At 36.9% G+C, this 26,161-nt stretch overlaps 1 protein-coding gene across 13 annotated transcripts in view; it reads right to left on the reverse strand.

Annotated features, from left to right (window-relative positions):
• PAM (peptidylglycine alpha-amidating monooxygenase) overlaps nt 1–26,161 on the reverse strand; it is a 229,328-nt gene that overhangs the window by 161,531 nt on the left and 41,636 nt on the right. For 11 of the 13 annotated variants that reach the window (XM_072789328.1, XM_072789308.1, XM_072789299.1 and 8 more), the window contains exon 1: nt 25,988–26,035. The exons of 1 other annotated variant lie outside the window; for it this stretch is intronic. In XM_072789328.1, the coding sequence (XP_072645429.1) occupies nt 25,988–26,020 (33 nt within the window). In that variant the 5' untranslated portion in view covers nt 26,021–26,035. Of the gene's footprint in view, nt 1–25,987; nt 26,115–26,161 lie in introns of those variants that run through there. One more of the 13 variants, XM_072789290.1, reaches the window with a different exon arrangement.

Here is a 26,161-nt window from a genome sequence, read left to right on the forward strand (position 1 = left end):
TTCTTTCTTAAATTTTTCTAATATTGCACTGTTCATTCTGAATGTACTTATACATCATCTTTGAGTAAAGTTTCAGAGTACTAGAACATCTTCAGATGGCAGACACTGTGAAATTATACTTGGAAAGTCAGGGGAAAAATAGGGCTAAAAGATTCAAATTTAAACACTCTTCCCAACAAGAAAAATAAGAGCAAAAATAGTAACTCTGTCATTCAGCAAAAAAAGAACTAAAATCTTAACCTAAATCATTTGAAATGGGCTCCAGTAATCAGGAAGAACATTTATGTTTCAAGGGAATTACCAATATTCTGTCGAGATTATTAGGAATCATTTACTGGGTACAGGCTCTGACAGGTACAGTATGTCATGGCCTTTGAGTTTGTGTCGCATGACTTAGGAAACCACACAGAGGCAGGCTTGCAGAACCAGCTGTCCAAAGAAATCAGTGGTGGAGGTAAATAACATGAATTTTTATTACACAAGCAGTTAGATTTTCTTCTGGGAACAAATAAATATAAAATGGTAGACCCAAATAGGTGCTAGGGATTTAAGTGAGACAGATTCCTGTTAGTAATGCTTGCCTATCTCTTTATAGGAGTATTGACAAGAAACCTTACTTACTGTTGCTAAGGCATTTTGACGATGAAATGTGCTGCATAACTACTAAGCACTACACAAGTATTAAATGCTTTATGTGTTATCAAGTTTACTACTATTTACTTGATTCTACTGAATTCAATATTTATTCCTAAATAGAGGGATTATGTGAATTACTTTCTGGAAGATGGCTCTTTTGAAACAATTTTTTTCAGCATTTGAAATGGAATTTTAACAGCTGGAATACAGGCACAAATTTTATTTTCTTAAGAATCTGCTTCCCATTATAATGAATTTCTATGACCATAAGGTTAAGTCTCTCTTTCAAATAGCAAAGAAATCATGTAGATAAAAAAAAAAAAGAAAAGAAAAAAAAAAAAACTGGTCATAATACAACTCAGGACAATATGGAAAACTCTATCGATATAGCAAACAATGTACTGCCAGTCAAGCAATCCCACCAAAATATTTATCTCTCTTGAAATAGCACACTCCTAAAGATTTAGTAAAAATAGAAGCCAACTTAAAGAAAAACAAACCGGACCTTAGGCCTTTAAATACACTATTCATAAAGGTATAGTAGTTACAGATTTAGAGTGATCATATTTATTATTACCTTAAAATACATTAAGGGCATCATCAAACCTTTTAACAAAATAAAACTATAAACTAATCAGTGGTTCACATAATCAGTCCTGAGGTATATCAGAATATACTTAAAAGAAGCTGACCATTTTATCTTTCAATATGATTTCCCGGGAAATTTATGTCTCTATCAATGTGTTCAAAGTTAATGGCCTATGCTTGACCAGCTGGTCATTCCCACTATCATAATGGCCAGCTAGATAACTGCTTCATTGATACAGGGATGGATACCAACTGGAAGGCAGTTCCCAGGCTGGTCCTGCTGGTATACACCTAGGAAAAAACTGTACTGATTCCTGCTCTTTGGGTATAACAGAATTAGCATTTTATTTCATGATATCCTTATCTATGATGAAAGAGAAGTTGAATGACAGAAGCAAAAGAATAGTATTATTAAACATGAGCGGAGTTCATTCAAACAATGGGAAAATACACTTTAAAATATTTGATCAATGAAGTCAAGGTTAAGAAAGAAAAGCTGAAATTTCTCCCTCCATAAATAATAATAGCACTCACATGCACTGGCTTTTCTTGATCTTAAGACCACAGAATTGTTTTAAGATATTAAAAAATATATTATAAACTGTTTCATTCTGGTTTAGCCAAATTAACATTTTCAGATGGCCTGCTTTAGTCCTTGTTCCTGAAACTTGGTAATTGTCTTGTTATCTTCTCATAAAATATCAAAAATTTGCTTGTTATCAAAGAGGTCAACGTATTTTTTTATCAGTAGGCTTTATCTTAACCAAACGCTAGTATTAAAACTAGAAAAGTAAATGGATTAAGCAGTATTCATTTGCCTGAAAGAATAAAACTGTGATAAAATTTCCCTTTCATTTTGATATTTAAATCACTATTGGCATTACATTATAATGAGATAAAGGTTCATTTAGGCAGCCTTTGTTATGTAAAAAAAAAAACACACTGGAGGGGAAATTCTTTACTGAGTTACAATTATCCCCCTAGGATATAGCAAATAAGATAATATTAAAATTTTTAGGTTTAATTATGCAATATGTTCCAATACATAATCAAAATACATACATACACACAAGTATTTCATTCACTCCTGAAACCTTCTGAATTCTTCTCCTAAGGAGAAAGTCCACATTAATAAAATTATGGAAAAATTCTAAGGAGAAGCAATTGTACCTTTATGCATATAATAAACTGGAGAATGCATCTGACTGCGGGGAGTTCTCCGTACATACTTATTGTCAAGTTCTCTCCATCCCACATTCCTACTTCTCCACACTGATCCGAACAGTAAATTATCCTGCCTTTTGCTTTCCCAAAATGGGACTTACTAATTTAAGTTCCTGTCCCCTCATATTTGCCCCACAAATTAATTTTTGTGAACCCAAGACCTAACGGTAGTCCTTGGCTACTGCCGCTCTTTTATCTACACTTGCAATTCTTTTTTCTCAATTCTTCATATCAAAATTTCCTGAGTCGGAATTTTGTAGAAACCACACCTGCTCTAAAGGAGACACACCGCAGCTCCCCACAGCTGGGTAGCTTATAGCTCTTAGTTCTTAGAGTCAGCATCAACAAACATTGGGTTGTGGTAACCAAAAACCATAGGTTAGCTAAAAGATCATGATACAATTGTTTTAGTAAATCATGGTTATTAACAAATGAAACCAGACTTGTCTAACAGATTTTCATCTACAAATACTGTTATGTGCAAAAAGTAGCGTCTATGGTATTTTTCACACCACTGCATTTACTAGAACTGCTGAGAGGACTGTATATATGATTTCAAACCTAAGTTGATTTCTTTTTTCTCACTCTTTAAAAGGGTTACTTCTTTGTGAAACCAGTTCTTACAGCTTTGTTTTCAACCAGCTAAAAATGTTTTATATATAACTCTAACCTGTCGCCCTACACATTCTATTGTCCGAATTGTACTGTTTTCTGATCCATATTTATGTCTTGAGACAGTAACTTTGAATAAAAATAAACCTATAGTTAAAAAAAAAAAAAAAGCCATAAATAGGGATAAGTAGATACCAGTAGCCATAAGGGGAAATCACCCAGGACTGGTCACCAAATGGGCATGTGACTTCCTTTAACCAATGAAAGGGGAATAAGCAGTGAATTGTGTTAACCCAAACTCAAGTTTTAAAAGCCATTGTGGTAATTCACCACTCTCTTTCCCTCTTTTCCTTCTGTGTTACCTACTGAGAGAAATACTCACAGCCCTTCTACTCAGTGACAAGTGGTGTCAGAGGGAGGCTTCCCCAACAGCCTGAACCAAGATCCTCCTTGAGGGAGGTTGAGGGCAATAAAAGGAACAGCTACCCTTATAGAGACTTGGATTTAGAAATTACCCAAATATTTACATATAAATAGAAAGCTGAAGAACCAGGTAATTTCAATGGGCTAATTTAATTCCTTCCCAGCTACCCAGTAGGGTAGATGTTAAGACCTGTATCTGAGTTACAGAGAAGAAAGGGTGTGATTTTCAATCACACTCCCATGCCTACTCCTACCCAATGCGTTATGTTTGCTAAGGCCTCATACTCATCTCCAGGTAGAAAAAAGTGTGTTGGGTTTTTTTGTTTTTGTTTTGTTTTGTTTTCCCAATCCCCTCAGACTGGAACTTCCTCCTACCTGTTCCAACATTGACAAACTCAATAAATGTTAAGCAAATGAATGGGAACAAGGGATACAAAGAAATACATCACACAGTTCTCTAGGGTCTCATAGTAAAGTTTGAGAAAAATTATCATACTTAAATTTGGTTATATATTAAGTTTCAGAAAATTGGAAATAAACTTTAATTTTTAAAATCAAAGTAGTAGACATACATAGTTAAAAGTCGAACTAGTACTGAAATCCTACAATGAAAATAGCAGTCACCTGCCCAGCTACCTCAAGTCCTACTCCTCAGATGCTACTCTTTTTCAACTCTTAGAAGGCTATTCTGGTATTCTGGTATTTAGCCACATTTTTCCAAATGTGTTAATGTTCTGGTTTAATGATTCACAGTTCTATTATCTACTTACTTCGGAAGACAAGGATTTAAGACTCATATACCCCCTCTTCTTGTACCACCAGCTTTACAATAAACTAACACAATTTTATTTCCTTATGGTAAGTGTATTCTTTAATCCTCATCTATTTCACTCATCTTTCAACCCACCTTCCCTCCGGCAACCATCAGTTCATTCTTTATAGTTCACAGTTTCTTGGTTTGTCTCTCTTTGTTCCTTTGCTCATTTGTTTTGTTTCTTAAATTTCACATATGAGTGAGCTCATATAGTATTTGTCTTTCTCTGACTCCGATTAGCATAATACACTCTTGCTTTATCCATATTGTTGCAAAGGACAAGATTTCATTCTTTTTTATGGCTGGCTATGTTCCATTGTGTGTGTGTGTGTGTGTGTGTGTGTGTCTACATCTCCTTTATTCATTCATCTATGATGGACACCTGGACTGCTTCCATAGTTTGGTTATTATAAATAATGCTGCAATAAATGTATGCGTGCATGTATCCCTTTGAATTAGGGATTCGGTATTTTGGGGGTAAATACCTAGTAGTGTGATGACTGATCGTAAGGTACTATTTTTAATTTTTTTTTGAGAAACTTCTATATTGAGGAACAAGAGGCTACAACAGTTTGCATTCCTATCAACAATACAACAGGGTTCCTTTCTCTCAATATCCTCTCCAGCGCTTGTTCTTTCTTGTGTTGTTGATTTTAGCCAATCTGATAGGTGTAAGATGATATCTCATTATGGTTTTGATTTGCATTTCCCTGATGATGAGTGATGTTGAGCATCTTTTCATGTGTCTGTTGGCCATCTGGATGTCTTCTTGGGAGAAATGTCTGTTCTTGCCTTCTGCCATTTTTAGTTGGATTTTTTAAATCAATTTTTAGTTAGATTATTTGTTTTTAGGTATTGAGTTGTATCAGTTTTTTATATATTTTGGATATTAACCATTTATCAGATATATCATTTGCCAGTATCTTCTCCCATTCAGTAGGTTGCCTTATAGTTTTGTTGCTTTTTTCCTTCGCTGTGCAAAACGTCTTTAGAGTAAACAAATGAGCAAAGAGGGGGAAAAAAGAGAGAAAGACAAACCAAGAAACAGACTCTTAACCATACAGAACAAACATAGTCACCACAGGGGAGGCGGGTGGGGCAATAACCGAAATAGAGGATGAGGATTAAAGAGCACATTCATCAGGATGAAAAAAATTAAATTCAATTTAAAAAATGCATCACAATAGTGTCTGTTTGGCTTCAAGTAGTATATACAAATATTTTTTTAAATTAAGTAAACTGTGGGTAAATTAATTTTGAGAATTTGATATCATTAAAAAATTTTTAAAGAAAAAAAAGTTGCCACTGATTATTTTTTTGTAATTAAATTCCTTGTTCTCAATAAGATTATTTTTAAAATGTAGATTCCAGAGCACACATTTACTGATCCAGATTTAACAGTTTTTGGTAAGGCCCTGAAATGTGTATTCTGATGCAGGTGGGGTGAGGATCAATTTTGAAACCATAGCCTGGGAGTTTTGATCACTCGGCAGCAGGCATGGCATTCCAGGATCTTGCAGAAAACTGACCATCATCTTAAATCTGCTGCATGACAAGCTACCATAATGGTGAGATCCCAAAACCAACAGGCTCCCCTCAGAGCCATTTAGGATCAAGATCTGACTGTTATTTCCACGAATCTCTCTCTCTTTGACTTTTCTTCCTTAGGGCTTCACTTTGTTGGGTCAACCACATCTAGATTGACCTATAACACACAGGGTGTGGGGCGTGTATGGGAAAACCATTCCACTTGCACTAATCTAGGATTCTACATCTTGTTTCTAAATATGGGATATAGACGAAAATAAAAAGCTCAGAGGCTACCATGAGGGCACAGGTGGGCTTTTGATGTATGAGGGAAAGCAGACAACTGGATAGTCTTCTACTCACAGTCCACTATACCCACTCCCCTGCCCTTCCAATAACGATACACTGAAATCTCTTGATGTCAGTGGCTGCGATTGAAACAGAGCGAGATGACAAGAGAAGGCCTCATGTGCACTTCAGTTCCATCTGACCTCTCCTTAGTCCAGATCACAGTATCTTCAAGGATGAGTAGAGCCTTTGTAGCTCTCTCTCCACTCTTGGGAAGAGCAGAGGCTCCACATGGACCACAAGAAACATGAGATGTCAGGGAGTACGCCAGCTTGCAGAATTACAAAAAAGCCACCATTTGTTTTTCACACTTTTAAAAAAAAATTTTCCATTCAGTATTTTTGTTCCCGGAAGGCAGGAAATTCTTCTATTAGTCAAATGACCATAAGGTAAACTTGGATATTTGTCTAACAATCTCAAATGTTAAAAACAGATCAGTATAAGTCCAAATAGGTCTTCTGACAGCTGATAAGTACAGAGGGGTGGACTACTGACAAAGGACCTTTTAATTAGAAGCTAATGTACAGGGATCCCTGGGTGGCGCAGCGGTTTGGCGCCTGCCTTTGGCCCAGGGCGCGATCCTGGAGACCCGGGATCGAATCCCACGTCGTGCTCCCGGTGCATGGAGCCTGCTTCTCCCTCTGCCTGTCTCTCTGCCTCTCTCTCTCTCTCTCTGTGTGTGTGACTGTCATAAATAAATAAAAAAAAAAAAAAAAAAAAAAAAAAAAAAAAAAAAAAGAAGCTAATGTACATATGTCTACTCTGAAGGCAACACTTTTTTTTCCTAATAAATAGTGTGTATATTAGTGACTCTAATTTGATAAAAATGGATTTAAATTTCTATCCCAAACTGAAACTATGTTAAGGAGAAGAAAATTGTTTCTCCAAATAAATGACTAAAAATAGAACTAAAAAAGAGAATTCTTATTTTTGAAAGCAGTAAATATCTTTAGTGTAGCATCTACACCATCAATAAACTGCACAAACAGCACTAATTTTCACAAAAGCTCAGTGCTAATCCTCAGCTTTGCTAATTTATGAAGACAGCACGCACTTGTGCTCAACAACAATGCCTCTAAAATATAACAATGGCATCTCTCTTCCTGCCATCTTAACGTTCCTGCCTGCTTCTCTTGACTATTTCTGTTATCACAACACTTTTGACAAGGAGTAACTGGCTTTTGGGTACTTTGCCAAAACCCTGATGCAAGGTTTTGATGCGCTATCAATGCGTGTATACAAAGAGGGTCTCCAGCAAAATAAATAAGCAATAGACTGAGACTAGGAACAAAACTGTCAGCACAATCTATTAATATGTTAATCTTGATCATAATGAACAGGTTGTTGACCAACTGTAGCTAATGAGAATGAAGTCAAGGTGGTATATACCCTTACTCCTGTCCTCTCCTTCCTCTTCCTTATCAATGCCCTGCCTTCAAAACATACATACGCACATCATGGGGACTTGTTAAATTTATCATATCCTAGGGTCAATGATTACAAGTCTAACTACCACAAACTGCTTCAAAATTTGAGCCTTGGCTCACAAGAAGGATTTAATAGGAGCATGTACTCAGATCACACAGTGATCAATCAATCACTACTTCTAGAAAAAAATAAATGATGGTACACACTTCCAGTGCATCAACAGCTACCGAATGTGTATACAACGAGCAACATCAACAACATCCCACAGGAGTTCTGGTGCTCCTTTCAGCTCCGACCTATGATTTTGATTCTGTGGCCCCTGCGCCTAATAATGGCTCTCATTTCTTGAGCACTGACTATATGGCAGTGTTCTGCTTCTCCTGCCTTCTTCTGCTTTGTTCACTGCTACATCCCGAGCATCCAGAACAATGCCTGACAGATAGCAGGTGCTCAAAAATGCTTGTTGAATGAATGAATGAGTGCTTTACTACCTCACAACAATCCTATGAGTTAGGGTTTGTTTTTGTTTTAGTTTTAATTATTCTTACTATATAAACATGAAAACTGACAAAATGCTCAAAAATGCTTGTTGAATGAATGAATGAGTGCTTTACTGCCTCACAACAATCCTATGAGTTAGGGTTTTTTTTTTTTTTTTTAATTATTCTTAGTATATAAACATGAAAACTGACATGTTCCAGGTCCCTCAGCTCTTCAATGAAAATGCAGGATTTGAAACACTGTCTTGTAGAACCAGGAGATCCCAAAGCCTACCCACGAAACCTGCTGCACACATCAGGCTTCATAGTGACAGGCCAGCAGAAGGAACTCCTCTCTCCTTCCCAAGTGGAAACAAGCTCCTCTTCCCACTGCTCTCAATTGCCAGGACCCTTTCATTTGTACTTTCATTCAGGTTCTATCAATTCTTTCTTCATTTTGTGGAAAGGAAGGAGAGCTACCATTCACTAAGCACCTATCAAATCATGTTCTAAGTACCATGTGGGCACCTTCAGGAATGTCCCCTTATTCATACTCCATCACAATCTTTGGGGTAGGCATTTCTTCCCTCATTTCATGAATTTAGGAAATGAGAGTCAAATCTTGCCTCAGTAGTTCCCAAACCTATCCAATAATAAGAATCATCTGAGGCAGGAGGAGGGGGCTTACAATGGTAGCAGATCCTACTCCAAATCCTTAGACTCTTGTTTGGATGAGGAGACTAGATTTGCCTGACTCCCAAGCTAATTGCTAACCCTTGAGGTAGGGGCCACATGTCAGGCATCTTTGTTCCCCCCACTGCACATACTAGACCCTGACAGTGTCTCACCTTTCTACAACATAACGGTTTATAAGGTACATGCCCATGACCCTCCAAAATAATCATGATAAGTAAAGATGACAGGCATCAACAGCCTCTTCTTATAGGTGAGAAAAACAAGGCACGTGCAGGTTCTATGGCTCCCGGATAAAGAATAAAAGAGAGAGAGAGAGAAGGAAAGTAATGGAGAGAGAAAAAGAGAACATATTTTATAATTCAAAAAATTATACCCAATTCTTCTTCTCCTCCTTCTGACACTCCCAGTGGGAAATCACTCTATATATTTTTCAAGTCCCAGCATGAAGTAAGAGGTTTGTCAAGAGGATCACACAGGCTATTTGGAATAAACCCCTCAAAAACAGTTATTTTTCTTGCCAATAATCAATAAAATCTTCACCATGTTCTTATCTTCCCCATTATAGAACCGGTATTCTGTAAGACAAATTCTCAAAATGGGGCATTATGGAAGAATGTGTAGGATGCGGTGTGTATTTAAAGAGAAAACTCCATAATTCTCTGAGTGATTTCAGCTTTAATTGAGTTTCTTTAGGATATTTCCACTTAAATAAGTTCCCAGAAAAACTTTGCCCCTTATCATCTAAAGCACTCTCGCTGGAATAGTCAGGAAGTTTAGAGAGCTGAATGATATTAACCTAAATGTAATTTTGCTATCTTTAGCTCCCTCAAGTAGATACATTTTCATAGCGCAAGAGATCAAAAAAAAAAGAAAAATCTCTCTTTTAAATTTAATTGTAATTGCTCCCCCAAATAAACACAATTGAGTCCCCTGCACTGCCAGCACCACCAGATTTTAGATAATATCAGTGAGAGCATGCACCCAGTCCAAAAAGTCAACTTCTTCTTTGTACTTGGCAAGAAAACCATGAGAGGGTAAAACCACCCTAGAATTTGAACCAGGGCTTCTTCATATGAATTGAAATGCTAGGCCCAAAAAGCTCAGAACCATATACCCTTTGAGTGAAAGGGAAGTCAAACTGTGTGTAAGAGCTCACAAAGTGGGACTTGGGTGAAAGAGGAAGGGCCATTTGCCACTGAGTGGTGGAACCAGAGCAGCAGGACCAGGACACCCCCACCCCCAGCCCTGAAATGTGGGACCCATTCTTCAGCTGTTGCTTATTAGCCACTTGACTTAACTGGGCCAATCTAGACATCTCTTCCTGAAAATGATTTTGCAAAAAATGAGATATTAGCTGAAGGGCCAAAACGACATCAGGAGAAGCCACAGCAAAGCCCTTAGCAAGCTGAAGTGACAGGAAAGAGAAGCCAGAACATGACTTCACAAATCAGAAGAGAAGAATGGAGCAGACACAGAAGTGACGGGAACCAGGCAACACCACAGGAGCAACCTTGGGTCCTAACTGGGTTCTATCTCAAAATCCTAGCACATTTCCTTCTCTGTTCAGGAAAACGTGAAGTGGTCTACTTTTCTCAACTTATATAAACACTTCTGTCTGTGATCACCTCAGTGGGTTTCTATTCCTTGAAACCAAACAGCCTTGACTGAGGCAGGCTCACGGAGGAAGTGACTGAGCTAGCATCAACCGTCCATCAGGTGGCCACGAGAGAATAAACATCCCAAATAGAGAACAGAGCTTATAGGTCAACCCTGAGGCCGGTGAGCAAGCTGAGTTCTAAGAACTACAAGTAGTTTAGTATAGCCAGAGCTCGAGGAACACTGGAAGGGTGGGAGGGTCGGAAAATGAGGCAGGCGAGAAAGGTAGGGACCAATTCACAAGAGGACCTGGGATCCATGCCAAGATATCTGGTCTTTATCCTGTAGGTGATGGGATCAGAGGTGTCGTAGACTGTTCTGGCTGTGGGGTGGAGGCTGAAGTGGAGGAAACTGGAGACAAGAGACTACCGAGAAAGTGAGCTTCTCAAGGGCATCTTTGTGTGTCATTATTTCCACCATCAGGGACTGTTCTAGGGAGGAGGAAAAAAGAAAAAGGCATCAACTTGTTCCTCAGAAGCAAGTCAGCACAACACTCCATGAAATGAAAGAGTCCTGGCCAGCGTTGCAGCTGCACAGAGCTCTACCCTTCAGGCCCTGATGTTTTAAAGAAACAACTAGAGCCTCCAGGCCTGCTGACCAATGAGCAAACGCATGAGCAAATGTGACCTAGTATGTGATAAAATATAGATCACAAAAGCAGCTCACACTTTGAAATACCACACAATTTCACACTTCATTTCCTCAGTTCTCATACTCATTTATTAATTTCCCATCATAACGTAAAGCCACATCAAGCTTTAGTTACTTCAGGAAACATGGCACCTTTCAGAAAGCCTGATAAAAGCATCAATAATTAAAGACTGACTTTGAAAGAAGGGCATCTCAAAGCCTTTGGCACAATTTTATTTATTTGTGCTATTCAGTAACAACAACAACAACAAAAAGTTAAAAATGCATACCCTGGAATAAATGGAAGCTTTGGACGTTTTAATCTTAATTAGCTTAGATAACAGGACAAATTAAATCCCAAAACACTTAAGTGGATGGCACTGGAGCTGTCGGGTCTGATGACGGCCCAGGCTGTGGGCACAATAAGCTTCCTGCATTATCAATAATTTCTCTTACACACAAATGTACAAAGTAGACAACCTCAGTTTTAGCAGCACCTGGAGCTTATCAGAAATGGTCTCAGGCCCCACTCCAGACTGCCTCCATTTGAATCTGTCTTTTATCAAGATCCCTAGGTGGTCCTGAAATACTCAGAGGCACTGCCAGGGATTTTTGGGGGGAAACACAATCGAGGGGAGTTTGACTACAACCTAACACCTGACCCTAATTTTCTCTGAATTTCTTTAATTTCAATTTTTCTTTTGTCCTTTCTCCATTTCTTCCTTTGGAGAAATGGCCACCAAGGCCTGCATGTAAAAATTACTGCTGTCAACCTTGAGTGAGACCAGGAAGGGGGCATGGGCTGTAGAAACAGAGGCAAGCTTTAAAGTCCGCTCTCTCAGTTCAAGTCTAAGCTTTGCTACCCACAGGCTGTGGGATCCTGGGCAGGTGACTTAACTACAAGCTGGAGACTTTTGTCTTTTTTCCCTCGGGTTGAAGGAACCATTTAGTTTTTTGTTTGTTTGCTTTTAAGATCATCATAGATTCACCCAAAAGTGGAGGAAATAATACAGCGAGATCCCATATACCCTTCACCCAATTCCTCCCTATGGTAACATCCTGCACAATTACAGTTCACAACACAGTGAGGAAATCTGTTCTCCATCTCCTCTGTTTGTCATTTCTAGAATGTTTTATAAACAGAATCATACAGTGGGTTATCTTCTGCGATTGGCTTCTCACTCAGCACAATCCCCTGGAGACCCATCCAACTTGTATGTATCAATAATTCATTGCTTTTTACTGCTGAATCTTATTTCGTGGTATAGATGTACCATAGTTTAACTATTCACCTTTTGAAGGACAGTTGGAGTGTTTCCAGTTCGAGGCTTCTATAAATTATGCTGCTATGAAGAGGCATGTGCAGGTTTTTGTGTGAACATAAATTTCTGTTTCTCTGGGATAAACGCTCAAGAATGCAATTGCTGGGTGATATGGCCATTTTGTGGGAAACAGTCATACTCTTTTCCAGAGTTGCTATGTCATTTTTAGATTCCTAGGGGCAATGTATGGGTGATCCAGTTCTCCACATGCTGGCTATCATTTGGTGTTATTACTAGTTGTACATTTTAGCAAGTATGATAGGGATTCATGTTCTAATAGGATTGCTTGGGGTTTTTCACTGTTACATTTTGAAAGCTTATAATATATTCGAGATAGGAATGCGTGGGTGGTTCAGTGGTTGAGCGTCTGCCTTCAGTTTAGGGCAGGATCCCAGAGTCCCAAGATTGAGTCCCACGTCGGGCTCCCTGCATGGAGCCTGTTTCTCCCTCTGCCTGTGTCTCTCCTCTTTCTCTCTCTCTGTGTTTCATGAATAAATAAATAAAATCTTATATATATATATATATATATATATATATATATATATATATATACACACACACACACATATATATTTGAGATATAAGGCCTTTGTCAGATATGTAGTTTGCAAATATATCTTTCCATCTATGCCTGTCTTCATATACTCTTCACAGGGGTTTTTTTGGAGAAAAAGTTCTTAGTTTTGAGGATTCCAATGATCAATTTTTCCTTTTATGGATCACACTTTTAGTTCAAGTCTAAGAACTTGTCACCTAGCCATAGGTCCTGATGATTTTCTCCTATGTTTTTTCCTAAAAGTTTTGTAATTTTATGTTTTACATTTAACTGTGATCCAATTTAAGTTCACTTTTGTATAAATTGTGAGGTTTAAGGGGCAGCCCAGGTGGCTCAGCAGTTTGGCGCCTGCCTTCGGCCCAGGGTGTGATCCTGGAGACCTGGGATCGAGTCCCACATCGGGCTCCCTGCGTGGAGCCTGCTTCTCCCTCTGCCTGTGTCTCTGCCTCTCTCTCTGTGTCTCTCTCATGAATAAATAAAGAAAATATTTAAAAAAAATAAAATAAACTGAGGTTTAGGGATGCCTGGGTGGCTCAGCGGTTGAGTGTCTGCCTTTGGCTCAGGGCCTGATCCCGGAGTCCCAGGATCGAGTCCCACGTCGGGCTCCCTGCAGGGAGCCTGCTTCTCCCTCTGCCTGTGTCTCTGCCTCTCTTTTTGTGTCTCTCATGAATAAAAAAATAAATCTTTCTAAAAAATAAAAAAATAAAAATAAAAAACTGTGAGGTTTAGGTTGAAGTTTTGTTTTGTTTTGTTTTGCCTTTGAATTTCTATCTGCTTGGACCAACCATCAGTTATTAAGTATACCCTCAACTTAAGAGAAACTTCACAAGGAGAAAAAAAAACAAGTCATCAGACTAAATGTACATATCAAATGTAAGAAAGCACAGTTCTAGAAACATTAAAATGTTTTATCATGTGCTAGAACACATACAGTGGTACATCTGCTCATGGATCAGCAAGCCCTTAGGCTGTACTGGTTTCTTTAAAACATCAGGCCTGAGGGCAGAACACTGTACAACAATACCATGACTAAGCTGTAAGACCTATCCCCAGGCATTGCGCTGACTTGCTTCTTAGAACCATATGAATGCACTATCCCCTCCCCACCTTCCTCCACCCTTAGAACAGCCCTTGATGGTGGAATAAGAATGTTTCTGGATTCTGGAACTACCCAAATCCTCGTATCACTGTGCATAGCCAATGGAGAAATTATGTCATGCTCCAAGTCTGGCTCATAAAGTTATTCAAAGCAGCCTGTATGTTAATTGTTTGCTTTTTCTCCAATCTTGAGAAAGAAAAACAAAGCCAGAGGGATCTTTCAGATCTCAAGACATACTACAAAGCTGTAGTAATCAAAACAGTATGGTACTGGCACAAAAAAATAGACACGTAGCTCACTGGAATAGAATACGGAACCTGGAAATAAACCCACACTTTTATAGTCAATGAATATATGGCAAAGGAGGCAAGAATATACAATGGGGAGAAGACAATCTTCAATAAAGGATACTGGGAAAACCGACACTTACATGTAAAAGAACGAAACTGGATCGCTTTCTTACCTCATACACAAAAATAGACTCAAAATGAATTAAAGACCTAAATGTGAGACCTGAAACCACAAAAATTCTAGAAGAAAACACAGGCAGTTATTTCTCAGACATCACATAGCGGTATTTTTCTAGATAAGTCTCCTAAGAACAAGGGAAACAAAAGTGAAAATAAACTATTGGGACTACCATCAAAATAGAATACTTTTGCACAGCAAAGAAAACTATCAATAAAACAAAAAGGCAATTCTTGAATGGGAGTTCTCCTATATATTTGCAAATGATAAGGGGTTAACACACAAAATATATAAAGAACATACACAACTCAACACCAAAAAAAAACCAACCTGATTAAAAATTGGGCAAAGAACCAAAAGAGACATTTTTTTAAAAGAAGACATACAGCTAGCCAACAGACACATGGAAAGACGCTCAACATCACTAATCATCAGGAAAATAAGAATTGGGGCACCTGGGTGGCTCAGGTCGTGATCCTGGGGTCCTGGATCGAGTCCCGCATCAGGCTCCCCATAGGGAGCCTGCTTCTCCCTCTGCCTATGTCTCTGCCTCTCTCTCTATGTCTCTCATGAATAAATAAATAAAATCTTAAAAAAAGAGGGAAAATGAAAATCAAAATCACAATGAACTATCACCTTACACCCGACAGAATGGTAAGATAATAAACACAATAAATAACAAGTATGGGTGAGGATGTGGGAAAAAAGAAATCCTGGTACACCGTTGGTGGAAAAGTAAATTGGTATAGCCACTGTGAAAAAGAGTATGGAGGTTCTTCAAAAAATTAAAAATAGAAATACCATATAATCCATTAATTTCACTACTGAGGACTTAACCAAAGAAAACAAAAACCCTATTTTGAAAGGCTATATGCACCCCTATGTTTATTGCAGCACTATTTACAATATCCATGAAATGGAAGTAACATAAGGGTCCCTAGATAAATTAAGTGATAAGGAAGATGTGGAGCGCATATAATGAAATACTACACAGCCATAAAAAGGATGAGATCATGTCCTTTGTTGTATGGCTAGACCTGGAGGGTATTATGCTAAGTGACATAAACAGAAAGACAAATACCATATGATGTCACAATATGTGGAATCTAAAAAACAAAACAAAAGAATACACAAACAAAATCAGAATCAGATCAGAAACAGAGAGAACACATTCTCGCCAGAGCGGAAGAGAGCTAGAGTATGGCAAAATGAGCAAAGGGAATGCGAGATACAGGTTTCTAGTTTTGGACCAAATAAGACATGGGAATAAATAGGCACAGCATATGGAATATAGTCAATGATACTGTAGTAGCCACATATGGTGACAGATGGTAGCTATCCTTGTGGTGAGCACAGCATAGCATATAGAATTCTCCAATTATTTTGTGGTCATGAGACCAGCCCCACAACAGGCTCTGCACTCAGCACAGAGTCTGCTGGAGATTCTCTCCCACTTTGCCTCTCCCTCCCACACTCTCGCATGCACTTTCTCTTTCTCTCAAATCAATCAATCAATCAATCATCTAAAAAAAGAGTTAAAGCAACATAGGAGGAGCACTTGGCTGGCTCAGAGGAGCATGTGACTCTTGATCTCAGGGTCATGAGTTCACACCTCGTGTTGGGTGTAGAGATTACTTAAAAAAATAAATAAACTTAAAGAGAAACACAGCAAAGCGTACTACCTCACAGGACACCCCGTCATTAATTTCACTTCCTTAAATAATGTAACTTCAAATAACTATTTTGTGTGTATTCTCAAATCTCTCTGTTCTATGCACTTACACTGTGTGATATAAATAAATCTATGTTATATTTTGTGAAATCAAATATTTTTTCCTTTGTGTTTTTCTCTCATTTTTAAGTCCTTCACCAAACCTGAGATTAGGTGAGCCTTGCTTTCATTTTTGTCAATAACTTTTGAATCCATCTGAAATATATTTTTGTGTATGACATGTAATAGGAATCAACTTTTATTTTTCATTATTAGCCAATTTTGTGTATGGCCATATTAAATGCTACCCTAGACAGTCTAGACACATACTAGTACCTATATAAATTTAAACACATCTTCAGATGTTTATTCTGTTTTACTCTTTTAACTATTTTTTTTTTTTTTTGGTCAGATTTTAACCTTATAAGTTCCTTTTGACATATGACAAAGTTCCCTTTGACTTGTCAATACTTTACTGGCTATTATCTCCAGCTAATTTTTCAAGGCAAATTAATGAATCTGTATTTTCAAGCTCAAAATAACAGTCCTAAGGGATCCCTGGGTGGCTCAGCGGTTTAGAGCCTGCCTTCGGCCCAGGGTGTGATCCTGGAGTCCCAGGATGGAGTCCCGCATCGAGCTCTCTGCATGAAGCCTGCTTCTCCCTCTGTCTGTCCCTCTGCCTCTCTCTCTGTGTCTCTTGTGAATAAATAAATAAAATCTTAAAAATAAATAAATAAAAATAACAGTCCTAGTGAGATTCTGACCAAATTCATAAATATTTGTAAGGAATGCTCTATATTTTTGCAAATGTTCATTTTTGCCCCTCGGTAAAGTCAAGAAATGCCAAGTGAGAGAAATACTTGGGAATACTCTCTAAATTTACTTGAAGCACTAAAATTCGCACCTCCCACTCTTAACCTTTAAAGTTGTTGAAGTCTTTATGTACACACAACAAAACTGCCATGATCTTTAAAGGGCAGAAAACACAGGCTGCACATGTTCTGATGACTACTTAGTCTTGATTTTTTTTTTTAATAATGAGGAAATAATGATGCTTGCACTACAAAGTACAGAAACAACAGTCTCACTGTGTGTGTTTATAACAGTTTGACTATCATAAATAAACAAAAATTAAAAAAAAAAATAAAAATAAAAATAAAAGGGATCCCTGGGTGGCGCAGCAGTTTAGCGCCTGCCTTTGGCCCAGGGCGCGATCCTGGAGACCTGCGATCGAATCCCACGTCGGGCTCCCGGTGCATGGAGCCTGCTTCTCCCTCTGCCTATGTCTCTGCCTCTCTGTGTGTGTGACTATCATAAATAAATAAAAATTTTAAAAAATATATAACAGTTTGAGAGTGAGCAGGTGGAAATGGTAGAAAAAACAAGACTTGGTTCTGTGTCCTAGAATATATAAATAAACAGTGTGCTATTACTCCAAGAGCAGGGGACAACTGCCATAATAAATGTGAATCAAAAATATTTAATCTGGAAAAAGAGATAGTATTAACCCAGCAATTATGCTAAGTAGAATTTGTTAGCATGAGTTGTCCGAAAGAATTAGGCAATTTCACTCCAAATAACTGAATTTTAATGAAGCTTATTATGGTGTGTTATTTCCGATTTCTATGCAAGTTTGTTTACTATTCCCAATGACAAAATTGTCTTAAACAGCTCAATGACACACTTATTCCTACACTGAAAGGGACAAGGTGAAATTAAATAATGAGTATATCTCCTCTAATCTTCCAACAATTAAACCAGCTTTATTTGAAGTCAAATAGCCACCTGTAACAGGGACCACTAGGCTTACAATATCCCTTTTTACCTTCCTCCTTCATCACAAGAACCCTAATTGTAGCTGGTTACACTACTGCTCAATTAGAGGATGACATGTCTCAAACTCAACTGCCGATAGGTAAAACCAAAATATTATTCGTGTGCCTTCTTTGCCCGTTCTTCTAGCCTGCTGGCTAAGGAGGGCATGTGGCAGCTGGAGGTTTAACAGCTGTTCTGAACCGTGAGGACAAGGGTTATACCTAAAGATGTAAGAGTGGTAGCCTGGAGGGAGCCTGGGTCCCTGCTGAGTATATGGAAAAGCCAGACCACCTAATCTCCAAAACAGATAAATCTCTAGCCTTTATGAAAGAAATTAACTTCCATCTTATTGAAAACATTTTCATTTCTTTTGTTACATGCAGCTGAAAGCCACTCGCAAATCATATACCATTACTGCCCAGCAAGATTAAAGTCTGTGGGACCCAACGTATTAAACTATTTCTCATACAGAAATTTCTCTTTAAATTATCATTGTTACAAAAATATACTATATCTAAGTCAAAACATTTTAATTGAAGAATTTTTATGTCAAAGACTCTTTAGACTTTGGCCCATGTTTTTTTTTTTTTCCATTAATATCAACACTTCTCAATAGAAACAAAAAATATATTTGTAAAACCCATACATGACAAATAAAGATAATCTAATTTTCTTCAGTCTTTATGCATCATTTAAAAACATTTTGGATCAGTGTTGCTTCAAAGAAAAGACTGTATACTGGTTTTATTGTATATTCATCTAACTGTAAATTTATATATAACATAAATATATTAATTTTAATTTATATATGTATATGATACTTCCATTTTCATTTCTCTTGTTTTACTGCTCTGGTTAGGACATCTAGTACAACAGTGAATAGAAGTAGTGAGAGTAGGCATGTCTCGTTTCTCATGTAAAGGAAACACTTCTCATGTTTCAGCATCAAGTATGACATTTGCTGTGGGTCTTGGTAGACTCCCCTTTATCTAGTCAGAAATAGGTGCTTTGTATTTCTGGTTTGCTAAGAGTTTTTATTACAATAAGACACTGTATTTTATCGAAGTTTTTGTGTGAAATTATTAAGCAAATTTTTTTCCCTTTACTATTAATGTGGGGAATTACCTTAATAAATTTTCTGATGTCAAGCCACTCTTTAACTTGTTGGATAAAACATCTTCAGACATGATACATTATTTTAAATACGTGGCAGGGTTCAGTTTTCATTATTTTACTGAGGATTTTTGCATCTAATTTTACAAGTAAGATTTACCTTTCATCTTCCCTTATCATACTCTCTTCTCTGGTTTGACATAAAGATTATCCAAGCCTTACAAAATGACTTGGGAATAAAATATTCTCCTAAGACTCTATTTTGTGCAGTTTGTATATGCTTGAAACTGTTCATAGAACTTTCATACAAAAATGTTTCAGCCTTTTGAGATATTTTTATAAATAAGTTTTTAACAAGTGATTGAATCGCTTTAATGGTTAGAGACCTTCTCAAGTTTTTTTATTTCTTCTTGAGCTAGTTCTGTCAAAATATTTTCCCAAGACTGTGTCCATTTGAAAGTTTCATTGATAATTTCTATTTAGTAAAAAAGAGCAATATAAATTTTCTGTATAGTTGATATGAGTTCACTTAGAGAGTTAAGGGGGATTAAATGAAATACATTAGCAGTGCCTAGGCAGTATACTTCCCAGATAGCTCATCCCTCTTCCTTCATTTACTACTCTGACCAACATTCTTGGAAAGAGTTCCCATTTATCCAAATCCCTCTTAACACGTGGTTTCCAAAAGTGAAAAATCCTAGGAAATGTCCCTGTATGTACCCTGAGTGTTCATTAAAATAGTACATCTTCACATCAGACTTTTTTTCTGGTAGCTACTAGAATTCTAATGATCCCTGTATACTATATAGCTTTACCATCCTTTGATTATGCAGTTGCCTTTTTTTTTTTTTTTTTGGACTAAAGAGAGAAGTCCTCAACAACTGTATTAAACTGTATTTGTTTTGCTCCAACCCATCTCAAATGTTTGGGACCTTGATTCTCTAATCAAATATCCTGGCTGTCCCTTCCAGCTTTTTAGTGTATGACACTGTGATCTGTTTGTGGGGTAAAACTGAACTAAAGGATTCCTCTTTTCATTGATTAGCATTTGTTAAAATTTTTCAGCCAAAGCTTGGTAAAATTTTTAATCCACCTTTTGTTCTAGCACCCAACCGATACTTCCACTACATTTTCTGTGGATCTATATTTTTCATTAATTTATATGGGATCTTGACCCTTTCATTCAGAACCCATATTGTCTTCAAATGTTATCCTGTGAGCTCTCCCAGACTATTTTAATATACCAACCTAAATAATGATTCTTTACAACTAGGCCATGATATGTACAGTGGTTGCTTTTAAAAAAAATATATATATATATTGCCAGAAATGAATTTTTTCATGTTTTTGTGGATTTTAATGCCAAACTTCCTCCAAAAACTTTCCTTCTTTAATCTTCATATAGCTTTATTTCTAAATCTGGCAATAGAGAGGCACTCTAGACAGAAAGTTTGTGTCCCTCCTTAAAATTCAGATGTTTGAAATCCTAACCCTCAATGTGAGGACACTAGGAGGTGGGACCCTTGATAGATGATTAGGTGGTGGTGGTAGATGAAGAGGACATGGTGTCCTTATAAGAGACCCTGGAGAGCTCCTTTGTCCCTTCCATGTAAGGATGCAATGTGAAGATGGCCATCTATGGATCAGGAAGCAGGTTCTTACCAGACACTAAAACTGCTGGTGTCTTGATGTTAGACTTCCCAGCCCGCAGAACTGAGAGTAATAATTTTCTGTTGTTTATAAGCCACCCAGTCTATGGTATTTTGTTTTAACAGCCTAAATAGACTAAGAAAATTAGACAATGATCTATTTTCTTATCTGATCCTATTCTGCACTTATTCCAAGATTCTCATTCCTCACTCCCATCTATAAATATGTTTTATTTATTTATTCATGAGAGACACAGGGGGAGAGAGAGAGAAAGAGAGAGAGAGAGAGAGAGAGAGAGAGAGGCAGAGACACAGGCCCTGGGCCAAAGGCGGCGCTAAACCGCTAAGCCACCTGGGCTGCCCGGATTCTTGTTTTTTTTGTTTGTTTGTTTGTTTGTTTTGTTTTTTTAAAGATGTTTTATTTAAGACACACAGAGAGAGAGAGAGAGAGAGAGAGAGAGAGAGAAAGAGGCAGAGACACAGGCAGAGGACCATCTAGAAATTAAGTCACATAGCTATAAAGAAGGATTTAAATCTATACTGAAAATTTCTCCTTTTCCTTCACAATATTTTAGAACCAGAAGAGAAAATGAAGGTTTGTAGATTTGAGAGAGACAAAAATAAGGATGTTAGGTCACTTAAAAAGAATCAAGTTACTTGCCTTTTACAATTTTGGTTCTAATATTTGGTTTGGGATGTTGCATCTAAGAGAGCTCACTAAGATGCCACCCATTTGTCCAATTACAGATAAGCGTAGCTGTGAGATTCTGGAAGGAAGAAACATGATAAGAACCAGCAGGGGGTATACCAATCATTTATCTTACAGATACCTACTCATTTATTCAATACATGATTTCTAAGTACTTAAAATACACCACTGACAAGGTGAAGATCTCAGCCCTCATGCAGCTCACATTCTAGCAGAAAAATGGATAATAAACATACAGTAAGTTAATAATTTTACATTTTAGGAAATGATGTTCATAACAGAGAAAGAAAAGTAAAGCAGAGTAATAGAGAGTGAGAATGCTTGGGTAAGGTGTGCAATAAGTTGTGAGACTATAAAGGTGACACTTGACCAGACTCATAGGTGGACAAGAGTGAGCACAGTAGCTGCAGTAGCTGTCTGTAGATGTGTCCACGCAGATGAAAGAGCTGGAGGTAAGCACCCACGAGAAGGCAAAAGTGCTTGAATCAAGTCAGGGGAGGAGCTCAGATGAGTGGATGAGTAGAGCTCTATGGGTCTCTATTAAGGACTATGGCTTGTAGTCAAACAGAGTCACTGAAGTCTGAGGAGAATGACAAGATTGGACTTAACATTTGGAACTAATCATTTTGGCTCTTTTATTGAGATTGGACTGGGGGGAGAATAGGGCAGCAAAAGTATAAAGCAAGGAAAGTATATTCTTCTTATATGTTATATTATTAAAAATGCAATTATTATAAATTCATTTTATTAATTTATGAAGTCATTATAAATTTATTTTATTATAAATTATTATGTTATTATTTATATAGTATTTTTATATAATTTTATCTTTTTCTGTCTAATCCCAGTATTCAGTTCAAGGTGGTAGCAGTTGAGGTAACAAGTGGTTAGTAGATTCTGAGTATATTTTAAAGGTAGAGAAAGTGGAAAACCCTAATGGATTGTGCGTGAGATGTGAGAGACTTTAACTAGAAAAGCTCTCAAGCAGAAGTAAAGGAAAAACAGGAAACATATAGGGTGGTAAGAAACCCAGAGACAGATCTACGGAAGAATATTGATTAGTTCTTGCTCTTTGCCCCAGCTAGTGATAATAAAACCTCTGATCCTTAAACATGTTACAGAATATACCCTAACAACAACAAAAAAAATGGAACGCTCCATTCAGAGACACCTCTGAAGCCAGACAAGTTGCTTCAAAATTGATATATAGTATAGTGAATCCCTTTGGTTTTCCTTTCAAAATATAAGAGGAGGAGGCAAAAAAAAAAAAAAAAATACAGTAATAAAACACAGGGCAAACCATGAAGATTGATATCATCCAGAACTATTGGCTGAAGATATTTTGTGTAGTGATATTTTTTACAATAGCATCTATGTTTTATAGGTCAAAATAAAAAAGACCTGTTCTGTCTCACACCAAATTTAATGTCCTCTGTGTCCTAGAATGCCAAACATCTCTCTTTGTGAATTGTCACATCTCTGGCTGATGGCAGGTCTGTGCTGGCAGCAATGATTATTAAATGGATCTGCTACAGGGCATAGAAATAAACAGGAGGGTAAGGGAAAATTAAAATAAAGAAACAAAGTTAGATGTAATATTAAATCTGACAAGTATTTTTACACCCTTTAATTATAATAAATATATTTAAAAGTGTTGGGTGCTTTTCTCTTTTTAGAAAAAAAATATATGTAGACTTCCGTATGGTTAATTTACTTTTCCTTCCTTTTTTTCTTTCTGTTCCAGTAATCTAATGGCAGGTTGTTACACTTTGCCAACAGCTATCCCAGGGGAAAATATTCAAAAACAAAAACAAAAAACTGCAGAAATCAGCACCCATCTGCTCAACACCAACACCATTTCAATGGTATTTATAACTTCTTTTAACAGTAATAAAGTGTCTGCTCACTGATCAATAATCCAAAATACGGTAAGACAAAACCAAACAAATGGCCCAACGTAAGAAAGTGGCATAAGAAATAAGTTTGGACATAATGTTGCACATATCAAAATGAAGAAAAGCAACATTTTTATGGGCAGAGCATTGAGGTGTGTATTTAAAGATCTAGTGTCTAGTCAAGAATGGCAGTACAATTTTTTTTTTCTTCTGAAATACTTGATTACTGTGAAATCATTTGTCTGATCTTAACTGAAAATTGCCTTCTGGTAGCCACTTTCTACCCTGCTATTTCAACTGGTTATAGTACCACTGGATTCGTTACAGCATCAGGAAAGATGGAATTAATTGGTGTCAATCCAAGAGTCTCTTCCCAACCCCATCCACCCAAACCTCTAACAACGTTTCTTCATCTTAAGCCTCTTCATTTCAAAGACAGAGAAAAGGATGCTCTCCACAGCTAATTTGACAAACATCACCCGGCACAATTACCTAAATGATACAATTTTGTTTTCAGCCACTAGATGCATTTTTAAAGTACCGGAAATAGAAATACTTCTGGTCTAGACAGGGTCTCTGTGGAGTTTAACTCTTTCCAGTAATGAATTCCTGACACTGGGGGAGGGGGGAAAGCCAAACCCAGTGATTCTACATGTAATCTCTGAACACAATTTTGAAAATTGGAGCCAGTTTTGATAGAAAAGTAGATGCAACTTCACATAGAGAGGACTTCTGGGGCAAGGGTAATGTTCTATTTCTTGCGGTGGGTGGTGGTCCTATAGGAATTTATGGCTGTTCTTTACATTGTTTAAGCTTTACGTATGCATCTGTATGTATGATCTATATCACAATAAAAAAAGTAATGAAATTTTCTTCAAAGACCTTTAGGAGGTCAAATCCTTTGGCGTACTACTTCTGAGATTCAGGGAGTAGGAGGTGATTATTATTCCAGACCTCTGATTATTCCAAAGATTATTCCAGACCTCTGATTCTATATTTATTACATATTAGTCCATCCATCACTGCCGGCTCTCTATATTAGGGAATGTTTAAAGGTTAAAAAAAAAAAAAAACAGAAACCCTTTCATCTTAATCAATATTTTCAACCAAGAATTAAGAATATTCACGACATATATGTTATCGTAACAGGTTATCAAATGAAGCAGAAGCTGCAACTCTGGGCTCTGCTCACTATTTTCTTGTTATTTTTTATGTGCTGATCATAGACACTCGTGATGAAACAACTCTTCCTTCTGAACTCACAATAAATTAAAACAAAAGCAAACATCCACTTTGACAGTATAATTACAATGATGCTACGCTTCTCTTATAAATAATAATTATCATTCAACTAAAACTTAATGAATTTACCTAAGTTTCTCTGCCACATAGGAAGAAAACAGAAGTTAAGAAATTATTTAAAAAAAAAGAAATTATTAACTCAGAGTTGCATTTCTTCTTCCCTCCTCTCCTTTATATTCAGCTGAATTTATCATTTTACCATCTACTAATAGACATTTCAGAAGAACAACATAAAAGGATCTTGAAATGTACCTATTTTAACAAAAAAAAAAAATAGACTTCAGTATTTGTGTTGTTTATATTCTTACCCTTTTGGGGGCAATAATTTGTGTCCAAGGAACCTAATGACCATTCTTTAAAACTGCTATGACTAAAGAGGGTAAAAACATACATAGACTTAAGAAGGCTGTACTAAAATACAAAAATGCCATGATGTTTAAAGTCGATGACCACTAAACTGGATGATACTCATTTATTTATTTTTTTAAACTATTGGAAAAGATGGCAAACAGTTTTAAAACCTTAAGAATGAACTTGATAAAATCATTTTCTTTTCATCTTAGAAGTGGGCAAATAAAAACGTGTCACTATTGAAAATGTAAACTTTTAAAAATGTTTAAAAATCTTCCCATGAAAACTTCTAAATATCTATACTTATTCCTTCAAATCTATGATGACACCACCCATATAAAATATTTTAGAGCCACGGCATGTTTTTTCAGTGATACAGTATAATTTAAGGTGAGCCACATAATGGATTGCATTATCATGAATCATACAGCTCTTCAAATGACTTATCTAATTTCACTTTCCAGTGCATATATAAAACCACATATATAATTATGTTGTTTTTCTGTATGCCTGTTAGGTTTCTTCTGATTAATTCTAAATGTGGTTCAGAATCCTGCTCTCTTCGGCTGTGAAAAATATAAATAGTAAAACAGAGGAAACCAGTTATTAATGTACTTTTCACATGTTATTTAACTGACAAGAATGCATTTAGTTTCTTAAATGAATCCCCTACTATGTTACCTTTTATGCTTTCATTTAATCAGTCATGTCTTAGAAGAGAAGTACATTAGAGGCTTGAAATTACTGTAAGAGCAAGTACTGTAAGATTAAACAATTCATTAATTTGGTTAAAAAAAAAATCTAAAGTAAGTCATTGAAACTTATCTTCTCCAGACACTGTGTTAGCCTCTGGAAAAACAAAGATAAACAGAATCATGCTGACCTGGCTTTCACTGGAGCAGTCGGGGGTGGCATAGTAAGGGATGGAAGACAAACCTTACAAGGCAATGTGAGAAGGTCTATAATCATAGCAAATCCAGCATGTGTGGTCTGCAGAGGATGAAGCAAGGGCGTGATGGAAGGATCAGGAAAGCCTTCTGATATGCGTAATCCTGAGTGAATTCTTAATAGGAAATAAGAAAGTGAAAGCATGTTAGGGACAGCCCATCT

The sequence above is a fragment of the Canis lupus genome, chromosome 2 (genome assembly GCF_048164855.1).
Source record: "Canis lupus baileyi chromosome 2, mCanLup2.hap1, whole genome shotgun sequence".
NCBI lineage: Eukaryota > Metazoa > Chordata > Mammalia > Carnivora > Canidae > Canis > Canis lupus.